The sequence below is a fragment of the Pelmatolapia mariae genome, linkage group LG4 (assembly GCF_036321145.2).
Source record: "Pelmatolapia mariae isolate MD_Pm_ZW linkage group LG4, Pm_UMD_F_2, whole genome shotgun sequence".
Taxonomy (NCBI): domain Eukaryota; kingdom Metazoa; phylum Chordata; class Actinopteri; order Cichliformes; family Cichlidae; genus Pelmatolapia; species Pelmatolapia mariae.
This window is the reverse complement of record NC_086230.1, coordinates 7,201,517-7,214,044: the sequence shown is the minus strand read 5'-3', so window position 1 is coordinate 7,214,044 and position 12,528 is coordinate 7,201,517. Positions and strand designations below refer to the sequence as shown.

The following is a 12,528-nucleotide window of genomic DNA, read 5'->3' as shown; positions in this document are numbered from 1 at the left end:
ACAGATTCAATGCAATCTGTGCCACACGCTTTGCAGCTTCTGGGATAGATGCTATATTACACAACCTCTCATAGGAGGAGGTGCTGGTCTTTTCTTTGACGGCTTCATTACTAATTGTTTTCTATTCTGTGAATAAACACACGCTCTGTGACTCGTCAGCATGTTCTGTTCATGAGTGGGGCATCATTATCCATCTCCTTTTGTGGTCCTTTGTCAGATCTCGGCTGTATGAGTTGATCAGCAGCAGAAACCACCATAAATGGTTTCTGTTACATGTGGCAAAATTACCCAGTAAAGACACAGATAAGCCGGGCTTTAGATAACTGCAGCAGGCTGCTGTTGCAGTTTTATAACCTCTTGGATGTTTCTGGCAACCGTTTTGTGGGACCCTGTTTGTTAGCTTGGAAACCAGAGGAATAAACAAACATGCCTGTATAGACTGCACAGCCACTCAGTGGACAGTTGTTAGCTTCTCATTCAGGGTTTTTTCACGCTGATAGTTTTGTCTTGTACAAAGCAAAACTAGTAGAAGAAAACAATTTACTTGTATATTCTGACCCAGGAGGATGACTGCAGACTCATGGACTGCTGATAAAAGCTGTCAAAGCAACATCAGACTACTTATGTATGGTTTATACTGCAGTCTTGCATCAGCAGGTGTTCTTTCTCTCCTCATCCTATCAGTATGCTGCAAATAATGAAGCCATGAACATTAATAGGCTGATTATAACTTGTAAGGTGTCTGTGATACTAAATGAAGACACTAGTCTCATTTATCATGACCGCAGGATTACGAGTAAATGTTAAATCCAGTTCTTTGCCTCAGGAGGAACTACTTACATGTGGCGAGACTTTTAGGGAAATGCTGGATTCCTGACCTTTAACATATCCCACCTGCCTCCAGCTCACCCTCACCCTGGCCTCCTTCACGGCATCCATGAACCTCCTCTGAGGGCTACATGTATAAAACATATATAAAAATTAGCATGATCAGTGTGAAACATCACAGATTCAGTGGGCTGTTAGAAACTAAACACTTAGACAGCTTTAATAAAATGAAAAGTAGCAGAAACTTTGAAAGTTAACTACAGTAAAAACTTGATACTTCTCCCAAGAACAGCAGGACTCAAAAGGGGGATTGTTTAGTGCACACGTATAGTTAAAGTACTATATATGGCCTTATAATTGAACTTAAACAGAACTCACTCACTGTGGTCAATACAAGGTTGGATAGAACAACAAATAAACCTAAAATGCAAAATGAGTATGTGATTGATAGCATGAAATCCTAAATTCACGTGTGTGACTAAAGGACAAATTAGGGTGAAACTAAGTGTGAGTAGGAGTGAATCTACTTGCTCTGCCTGATCGTTTGGCTCGAACTATCTTTACTATCTTGGTGAAATAAATGTGTGCTTTTAAAAAGTGATGCACTTTCTGACAGGTTACTATCATCAGAAAAAGGCTGCTGCCCTCCTCTGGCAGCATTTATCCATTACAGCTCGCTGACGTCCAGCCATCGACCGCTCTATGGACGATAACGGTGTGGAAGTGGATTCCCGCAGGTGCCATCGTGCATGTTTTCACCTTTGCCGATGGAGCAAGAACCTGCTGGGTTTTCACGTGTGTTGTCCTTTACAGGGACCTTACTGATGGTTGAATTCTCTGCATACTGGGAAACGTCAGTGATGATGATCTATCTTTTAAAATAACCTGCTAGTGACAATGTGTGATAACTTTATCGGATAGCAATAAGCATGTTTGGGTGTTTTCTGATTTAATAAAGTCAAGTTCAGGTTATCATCTATGAATATTTACAACGATGCAGCTCCTTGCTGTGACCACTTGAATATGGTGAACTCCCTTGTTAAAAGATCATGGCATCAGGAAACTTGTGCTTTTAACAGCTTTCTACAAAGCCGTTTCCTTTACAAGGAAAGATCTTGTGGATTTAAATATTCTGAGGACTTTTATTCACTTGTATTTAACAAAAGATTGTGTTTTTATATTTACAGCTCCATATTTTAAACTGTGCACTAAAGTAGCTTTGCATGACTCACAGTTCAGAATAATCCTTGTTTATGTGAAAGTGGGTCGTGGTGCGGCCTCTCAATTCTGCCTGAAACAAGTGTCTCTCCCTTTGAATCGTCTTTATTCTGACTGGTTCCTGCTTGTCAACAGAAAGTTTTAAACAGCAGGTAGGCTGTGGTGCTGTGCTCGCATTCATTTGAAACGTAATTTTGTGGTACTTAAGGTATGTGGATATTTTCAATTAACGCTATTTATTTGACTGCATTTGAGAGACATGGCATACTTTTTACTCCACAGTGACAGTTATAGTAACCACCTGTTTTTATCAGATTTTTATTATTTTACATTTTATAAGTTGTTTAAATAAAAAAATCATTTCCATCACCTTATAGAACAAAACACTGGCTGACATATGCTCCCTTCCCGAGACTTGCCTTATGTATAAAAGTATATCAAAAGTATTGTAAACACAGCAGAAGAACAAAAATGAAAGTAATGTAAATGAAAATACACCCATAACAGCATCACTGAGAAAAAAAATGTAAAAATACAGTCAATTAAAGCTATAAAGGTAAATGAAAGTATAGAATTACAATAATGTTAGTAAAAAAGTACTGTATGTACTGTAAGGTATTGAAAATGCAATAACACTGTAAATAAAAAGCAGTAAAATCACTGTAAAAGTACAGTAAAAGTACTGTAAATGAGTGCAAACAGCGTCTTCTCCTTACAGCTGCTGCAGCGGTGGCGTAACTGCACCTTGCGTTTGGCAGTGACAGCTTCTGCCAGCAGAGGTCGCTGAAGCTCTACTGTATCTGAAGAGGAACTCTCGCTGATCTGTTTCTACCGAACAGCTTGTAAAAGTCATCCAACCACAGAAACACAAAAACAACAACCAAAAAAAAAAAGAGGAAAAAAAGCAGCTAACCAGCGGAGGCCGGCAGGAATCGCTTTATATAAGATGAGGTAGTTGCCGCTTGTTTGGTTTAACTGAATGAATTCATCAGTGTGCAACCACACCTGATGAACGGCGACTGAGGAGGGAGAAGGGTGTGTGTGTGTGGACGGAGTGTGAACAGATAAAGGTGTGAACGAGCAGGAAACGGGTTGGGAGGGAATAGAGGGGGAGGATGAGGAAGAAGAGTAGGGGTGAGGAGGAAACAGAGAGAGAGAGGGGGACGGAGGAAAACAGATGATGTGAGGGGGGAGGAGAAGGAGGAGCAGAGAGGAGGCAGGCACTCAGTCTGCTTTGCTTCGCAGGAGGAATCGGCAGCAACAGAAGGACAATGGACAGTGTTCACCGCGGGTCCTAACGAGCACCGGGCAGCTTCATCAAGCTGGAATACAAGGTATGGCTGAAGGTTAGCACACAGGTCAGTTTGTGCCGTCGTTTTACCCGCGTTAAAAAAGCTGCCGTGTGTCTGCGGGAGAGGAGAGAGGCTGCAGGAAGGAAGCGACGCGGCGCAGCAGACGCTGAGCGGGGCCTGCGTACCGGCTGCCTCTGGGTCCTGGAACCGGCCGGTGAAACCGTCCGATACCGCCACAGCTCTGCGCCTTCATCGTATCAACCGGGTAATAACGGCCGCGCTGAAACACAGCAGGGAAAGACACGCGGGAACACCCTATTCCACTGCTCACGCTTATCCTTAGAGAACGCCACGCCAAAGTCCTTTACAAAAACGTGAAATTTTGCACTCGACTCACTGCCAGCAGGGTTACCCACCCTTTTATCAGACCATTTGAAACTTCACCGGGTTCCTCGGGGTACTCTGTCGGATTCGGCGCCAGACTCATTCATCAAACCTTTTTATTTCAAATTAAAACCAATGATAACGTGCGAGCATAGTGCATGCCGCCTGCTGCTACAGCGTATTGGTATTGACGTGCAGTGAGCGGGACCACGGCACGCGACCCGCAAACAATAGTTGACATTAGTGTGAGATAAACGCTGCCGTGTGTGCTGCACGGACGCCGATTTGTTGAAAAGTGTGCGCTTACTAACAGTACGTATTCAGTCTTATTTGGCGATTGACGTGTTTGCTAGAAAAGAAACGGCACAAAAAAGGAGCCGTTTTTCGGATAGGAGTTTGGTGCGTGGAGCATATGTCGCTATGCCAACAAAGCCTCTCTCGAGCTTGCCAATAGTGGCAGCAGCAGCAGGAGGAGCACGCAGGCAGACTGTCTGCCAGAATGAACCTTTGCACTAGCCGAGGCCCGATGCAGCGATTGTCGTGTGAATAAATGGAGTCATTATGTTTACCATAATGTGCCTTCTGTTAGACACTGTGTGCGTGACGCACGCAGGGCATAAGGACTTTAATGCTCGCGTCTGAACGGCCAGTGTATTATCGTGCCATTTTCAAGCATTATGTAGCTGAGCTACTGCAGAGACTGTGACACACAGACAGATGTGAGCGGTTACAGTGAACTGAGCACTCCTCGGTTTTACAGTATATCATGAGACAAGGTCACTTGTGCCATACTAACCACCCAAACACTTAGAAAAACACAGGGAAGGCTGTGCGTGTGATGTAGCCTGTATTTAGTGATGGGAGGAGGCGTTCAGGGACCTCCCATAAATAGATTACAAGTCAATAGATGCTTGCCTCCATATGCTTAGGGTGACTGGTGCAGGCATACATGCAGGCAGTGGTTCTGGTGCATTGTTTTTATTTTTTGGATCGTATTGCCGTACTTGATACTGAGTGTGTGTGTGTGTGTGTGTCTGTGGGTGGAGGATGGGAGCCCTGTCTGTGAGTACAGGTGAAAGCAATATCCTGTTATCTAGTTAGAGATTAGAGAAGTCAGTAAGAGCTGAGGCAAATCAGTGACCCTGATGTTTTGAGAGTGAGACCAACTGGTTATAATAAACTGAAAAGGACGCTGCTGCGTGTGAAACCATGTGTGTTCTTGAACAGGAAAACCGGAGCCCAGCTGGTAGTTAGACTCTACACTGAATGGCAGGAAGCAACCCCAAACCGCGAGGGATGAGAGGCAGGCAGGAGGCGGATTGAGTTGTTCTGCGAAAGATGTGCTTCACCATACTTGTGCTGGATTTAGTTACGTTTCTTTTAACTGGTGGCTACACACCAACGAATGAAGAGGCGCAAAGGCCCGCCCACGTCACGGTGGAGACTGGAGTTGGAGTCTGTTTGCTGGTGTTGTGCGTTTTGGGGGTTTATGTGTGTTTGTCATGCTGTTTCTCAATCAGAGCGGGAGCTTCATTTGAACAATATCAGGAAACGAGCCAAGAACTATAAAAGCTGTTTGTGTGTGTGTGTGTGTGTGTGTGTGTGTGTGTGTGTGTGTGTGTGTGAATTTTGGTGGCTTGTGTGAAAGTTATTGGCTTTACATTCAATTTGCTCACTTGACTTCACATGATCAGTATGTGAGAATTGAGTATTTAGCAAGACAGTGTCACAAGACTGTTGTTGCAGTGTGTGTGTCTGTTCGTCCCGTGGCCGGCAGTGCCATCTGGAGTAAGTGTGAGGCCAGACTGTACTATAAACACTGCTTCTTATTACCCAGACTGCCCTTCAGCTATGTTTACAAGTAGAATTCAAAATTGTTTTGTCTGATAATTTCTTTTTAATTACTGGTTTTCTCCATAAAAACACTTCCTGCAGGCAAAGGTGGCAAAAGTTCAGACATGTGACCCTTACGCTAGCATCCAGAGATATTCAGATTACCCTCGTGTCTGAGTAAGAAATCATTAGATCTTCATAGGAGGCGTCGAAAAGGTACATATTGACATCACTGGATAACACTTTGAGCCAGTCCATAATACTGTTTGTTTGCCAGGTAACTACACACTACTTACATTTACTTACAATATAAATTTATCTATATAAATACAGACCATTTACCATTTCTTTCCTGTAAAATACCTGAAGTAATGCAATACTTAAAACTGATCATGCATCACGTATAACTAGTTGCACATTACTTAACATTACTTACAGTTTAATTATTTGTTCTTTCCTGTAAAAACATGACCTTATTCTAGTGTGTCTACCTTAAAATGTTTGTAGGTAAATATAATGATTTCAAAATAAATGCATTGAAATTCCACGTAGCTACAGCCGTGGGCGGTAATATAAAGTTTTGCCTTTGTTTAGTTTAATTAGTTTCACATCTCTAAAAATGGTTTCATCTCCATCGACATCCTGTTTGTTAGCACCGTCATGGAAAGCTAAACGGTTACATGATCCAACCTGCTCGGGGTTCCTTTAGCAACGATGCATGTTACTGCAAAGCATTTGTAAGTAGCTGCAAGTGGGAATGAGGGGAGTTTTATGAGTAACAGCAAACGCTGGAACGTCAAACATGCACTATGAATCTCAGTCAGTATCTCAGACTTCAGGCTTCTACAAACATTCTGTTTCAACCTTTTTTTTCCTACCTTTGGGCCTCTGTGATGTCAGCTACTCCAGCTATTCCTAATACGTCATCTTAGGCTCACAGCTTTGGTTGTGAACACAGAGGTCAAGCCAATCCAGACCTTCTGTTTATGAGGGGCAGCCAATCAGAATGAAGCTGTCTTAGAACAACTTGCTAAAAAGCTATTCCAGAAGTTCCAACAATAAAAACATGGGGATGGAAATGTTTAAACCTTAAGCACAAACCACTGAGGAACATTCATTTTCATTAAGTTCTAGTTTATCATGCAACAAAGGAAAACATCTGCTAGTTCTTGCTACTGAGCTGTAAAGATTTCTTAGTCTGTTGAGTAGAGAGTTGTTCATCTTAAGAGTTTAAAATGTAATTGCTGCATTGACTTTTGATTAACAGCCAAACACAAACTCGACAACGTTGCACAGAAGATACTGGAAAATGTAGCGATTTAGTTCGGGCAGTTTGTGGTGACCTTGTAAATTCAAGTTGTGGAAGACAAATTAAACACAGCCTTACTTGCCCATGAAATCGCAGGCTCCTATATTGGTGGGTATCCTCATTTGGAGTCCGTTTGGTACAATCCTTAGTGGAAATTCTGATTCAGGTTTTATACTTGAGACTCAAAGAGGCAAAGTACAAGTAAATGCTGCTCGCAGTAAAATGAACTGTTGCGCTTCTTTGCATTGAGCAATGATAAGTTAAGTAGAGGTAACATTGTGACAGTGTAACATAAATGACAGTATGAATCTTCACACATCAGCTGTGAATTTTCACACAAATCCCACAGTCTGCTGGAAAAATTAGACGTGTCTCTGACTGTGTCCACGTTCCATTAGATAATCCTTGAAATTACAAATGTATTTATTTATTTTTCATCAGGGTTAGATTATTGAAGTACTAAAGAAGGGGAATCACCTGTCTTATCACCTTGATGCTACTTCTGCTAGCTAAGAAATGTATTTGCACAAAACCCCATAGCACTATTTATGAAGATGTAACAGAGAAGATTGCTACAAATTGGTAACCATAGACTGTATGTAAAAGATGGATGCAGTGGTTGGTTCTGATTTTACATTTTAAGGCTTTAATGTTAGTGTTTTGGCATCTGCCATGTTCATTTCTTTCAGCCAGAAGTTAGCATATTTAGATGAGAGGCTTAGATGCTAATTAGTGCAAAACAACAGTCTACTGAAATACAAAAGCTGAAGCACATAGTCCTTGGGCAGGCTGTACCACACAGCAAGCCATAATATTTGTCAGATAAGTCCAAAAAAAACCAAAAATACTCCAGAATGGATCGATACTTCAGAAGTGGTAGAGACGTTCAAATCAGTGATGCTAATAATTAGAACTGTGGCGTAGCACTAAGCTATCAGCTGTGTACGTAGACTCAGCAGCAGCCACACTCTTTAGCACCTTTTAGGGCGTAACATATGTTTAAAAAAACATGCATTATACATTTGTTATGAAGAGGGAGACTAGGAATCCAAACCTCTTGTGCCAGGTTCACTTTTTAATATTGTAAAGTTGGACGTTTTAACATTGGAATCTGTGGAGATTGAGTCACGTTTTTTTTTTTTAAGCCAATTTGAAGTGGTCATTAGTAGAACTGCAGTTTGTTTTGTTGTTTTTTTTGGGAACTTGTGCTTTGCCAGGGTTGTGCAATGTTGCCAATGGTAGCATGTGAGGGGTTGCACAATGTAGGAGCTAGAGGTGCTAGCAGGAATTGTTTGTTTTGGATTTGTACAAGGCTAGCTGTATACCCGAGTTAAGCTAAGCTAATCTAACTTTCCTCATTTAGTTTGATCTGTTAAATTTGGTGCACTCAAAACTACTGCTGTGACCTTAAATCATAAAAAGTCACGCAACTATCAAAGAAAAATATAATCAAATCAAATCAAAGTTGTCGTTATTTTTTTTTTTTTTAGTTTAGCATGTCATTGGCAGATTATCAAGAAACCTCGTTGCTCTTTCTATAATTCATTCTGTTCTAATTGCTGTCTCTGTTATACTACATAGTTTTTTTATAGAGTCAATCAAGCCTGATGAAAACATCAGGAATCCCTGTTGCAAAGATCTGACGGCACAAGCCACAAATGCTCTCAACCAGTAAATGAGATGGCTATCACGAGAAAACACTGTGATATCTTGGGACCAAAGGGGTGTTCTGTATTCGTGCTATGTATTTATCTGGCAAGTCTATCACGAAGCAAGTTTGGCATTAGGAGCAGCAATATAAACACGCACGGCGTGGGGGGGTTGTCACACTGCGTCATTGTTTTAATTGGATTATACTGACGGCTGCGGCAGCGCCGTGTGGGTGTACACAGAGTGGCGATTGTGATGTTGTCTAATGCCAAGTTTGCTCATCTTCAGCTTATGTATACTCTGTTATCACTCTCCCAGCTGGCTCCTACAGGTGGCACAAATAAATGTGTTCGTTAAAGAATCTTTGATTATTGATCACAATCATATGCAACCTAATTGTATGTATCAAAAACCTTGTCTGAGCGACAGCATACAGCCAAGAGGTCCTTTGTAAACTAGCATAGTTACCCTTGAGAAGCTGGCACCACTGGCTGTTTGGGATTTTGGGCTAAAGTATTACTTCAGTGAAACAAAATGAAGGCCTGCTGGGTGGTTTCAGCTGTTCACTGTGAACATCTGTGGTTCTTATCTGCATGTTTGCCTTAGTTGCACAGCAATTTGCTGGTTAAAGCTTTAAAAAATCCAACATGTAAATTTCATTTGCCTCATATCCTTCAGAATGTTTAAACAGATGCACAGACGTGTCCAGAGTACACGGCTCATTAATCTATTTCTGTTTTATTCAGGAGGTGAATGTCAGACAGCTCCAGGATGCTGCCCCCCTCATTCCTGCCAACCTGCTATTCACCACGGGACATTTGACTCACCAAACATGATGAAGACTGAGCCTCCGTCGGCCACGGGAGGCAACGGGGCCTCCGGTGGGAGCAACGGGAGCTCAAATCTGCGAAGTCCGTCTCCCCACCGCAACGCCTACGAGGCAGGTCTTGCGGCGCTGAAGAAGGCCACAGACCACCTCAACAATGCCGCCAATGGAGGCACTGACCCTGCCTCAAAACCTGCTCCTCTGCCCCGGCCTACTGGGAGGGGCCGGAAATATGGCTCAAATGTTCACCGTATCAAGAACATGTTTATGCAGATGCAGTCTCCCGGCGATGAAGAGGATGGAGCCAAAATGATTGGTAACTAGCCTTTTCACAGAACCCTTTAGAATCAAGGAATGTAGCAACTTGTAGGGTCGGTTACCAAATTCAGTACCGAATTCAGTTAGGGCAGCGGTCCCCAATCCCCGGGCCGCGGACCGGTATCGGTCTGTGAGTCGTTTGGTAACGGGCCGCGAGAGTTGAGGCCCAAGTGTGAAATTTATGGTTTTCAGGGTTTTTATCGGGTTATTTTTATCGTTTTTAATAGTTAACTCAGTTTCCCTGGGTCTTTTCCCGTGTGTTATGAATAAATCTTGTTGTATTCATCCAAGACACCTTAAAGGCCGGTCAGAGAAAATATTGTCGGACATAAACCGGTCCGTGGCGCAAAAAAAGTTTACGGACTGCTGTTTTAGGGTACCGACAAAATTACATTGGTACTAATGAGGACTGATTCATAGTACATAAGGTTCGGCTGTTCGTGTACCCCTCTATGTCACACGTAGGGTGACCAGTGATCGTATTGGGTTTTACCATCATTTCAGTGCTGAAAATTACAAGTTATACAGAGAGAGATGCGGCAATAGTTTGGGGGGAAAAAAAACATCTGAAAAAAATTCTGCAATGTGTTGATGTATTTGCTTTCTGTCTCGACTGCTTCTACTACTATACCAGCGCTGATGTGGAGGTTTTGTGTCAAGTGTCGATCAGAAGACTACTGCAGCAAGTGTGGCTCTCAGACACCAAATTTAGAATATATTATGCCAAAAAGTAATATCGGTTGGTACCAGTATCTATTCAAATGTGAAAGATAAACCCAATACTTGCAATGACAATGATTCCTTTTCTGACTTCTGACAATAACAGGCCAAGTAACAATTGGTGAAATGAAGAGGCCAAGTATCAAGTTAACCCTCTCAGGCTCAAATTAAGTTTTAGTTACAGGAAAAATCTGATATTTGGGGAAAATTATCAAAAAAAAAAAAAAACTCATAAAATATGTATGTGGGGTATTCAGGTTGTTAGTTTTCAACTGTTGCAAATCGGCAACGCCTGCCTCGAGAGGGTTATCCTAATGTGAAATATAAGGCGAGATTGAATGACTACCAATGGAAAGTTGGTAGACAGTAATGTGAGTGATATGTTGGAAATATACAAGAGGGTTACTTACACAACTAGAACCACAAATATCCTCTAATTCTCAGGTGTTGGCCATCGAAAGACAGAAAGATTTTAAATTCTCCAGTGTTAACAAAGAGAAGCGGGTTTACCATAGTAAAAGTTTGATCTAGAAATCTTTAAAAACACAAATTATCTGATAAGTCAGCTTCAAATGTTAGCATGGCTAGTCATGTTTTTTTTTGTGTGTGTGTTGAGTGCTGTGCTCAACAACTCTTTTTACCTCTCACCAGTCAAACACAGTCAGAGAGGGTGGGGCTTTCAGTATCTGCATTGTGATCAAAAGATGGGTTTTTTGTAACCTGGAAACAACAAAAGCTTGAGAAGTGCTCTGAAAATAAAGTCATGGGGACCATTAGTCCTCACGCTCAAAGCATTTTTTGCTGTGATGATTCAGTTCTCCTCTGCCTCCTGTCAGAGTGGAACTGAGCATCCAAATACGTTAATAAAAAGATCCTCATTTTCATATCCTCAAAAGATTTTTTCTTAAACGTAAAAACACTGTAGCTTCTGTATTTTTCCACCTGGTATTTGCAACCTTAGCACTTGCACTACTGCTACACTACAGACAGAATAAGCCCTTTTATACATGGATTAGCTAGTAAGGTTGCTAACTAGGAACTAGCTAACTAGCCTTTAGCCGTTAGCCTGTCTTTTGTGACCAGTATCCTTATGTTGCATATGGGCGTATTCTTTTTATAAGATTATGGTTTTGAAGTGAGTTCAGATTTTGTTTTTAACCAATTACAATGCTAACATATATTATTAAGCTCCTGCTAAAGTGGCTAAATTTAACCACCAACACTTAAGGCCATGTTTATTGATAGTAGCAGGCATAGAAACTGGGTTATGAACAAAGACAAATGTGTTGATGATATCCATGCTGTGATACTTCGTGTAGCCAAAATTCATTAATGATAAAACCACCTGCTCTGGTGAACTCCAGTGGTGTTAGCCTGTACTTCCCTTAAAGGACAATTTCGTTTTTTTACAACTTGTTTATTTTCTGTCATTAGTAGGTAAGGAACAGGCAGTGAAACTGTCCCTGCCGAGGGTATCCAGCCTCAATGAGAACGTCGACCACAGCGCCCTGCTTAAACTTGGGGGCACGGTCTCTGAAAGGGTCAACCGTTTTGACTCTAAAGTTGGTAGGGAGGGCAGTGGCTCATCTGTGGGCTTGTCCAAGCTCCAGGAGACCAGGAGGATCTTTGAGCAGCGGACTCTGCAGGTCAGATGTTACACTTGCGTTGTTATTTTTTATCATTTAGTTGACATAGCTCGCTTATAATCTTTAACTGACTGGTTATTTGTGCGTCCTTCAGGAGAAGCAAGCTGCCACTAACCGCATCTTGCTGAAGAAAGAGCGGGCGTCGGGCTTCCAGGGCAGCCGTCTAGATGTTGTGGCTCGCTTTAATGGGTCCACCGAAGCCCTGGACCGGCTAGATGATCCCCCTGTTCCCACCCCTCCTTCTGTTTCCTCTACTGCAGCTTTAGTCGGGCCAGGCGAGGCCGTCAGTCCCACTGTGAGCCAACTCAGCGCCGCATTCGAAAAGGGTGACCTGCAAAACAATCTCTACCTCCCCCAGCGTCGGTCAGCCCCTGCTTTGGCACCAAAACCCAAACCTCCACCCAGAGTGGAAGCAGCAGAGAGGAAGGTGAAAAGGATTTTCTCAAAAACTTAAAACTTTGCAATTAAGCTCTAGGGAAGTTCTTGAACTAGAAAATCTTTTGA

General features: G+C 42.2%; 1 protein-coding gene across 1 annotated transcript in view; it reads left to right on the top strand.

Moving 5' to 3' along the window:
• Positions 1-3,271: 3,271 nt before the first annotated feature.
• LOC134625889 (neurabin-2-like) overlaps positions 3,272-12,528 on the top strand; it is a 35,656-nt gene continuing 26,399 nt past the window's right edge. Inside the window, exons 1-4 of the mRNA XM_063471243.1 lie at positions 3,272-3,380; positions 9,261-9,656; positions 11,816-12,024; positions 12,119-12,451. Of these exons, the coding sequence (XP_063327313.1) occupies positions 9,347-9,656; positions 11,816-12,024; positions 12,119-12,451 (852 nt within the window). The 5' untranslated portion in view covers positions 3,272-3,380; positions 9,261-9,346. The remainder of the gene's footprint in view (positions 3,381-9,260; positions 9,657-11,815; positions 12,025-12,118; positions 12,452-12,528) is intronic.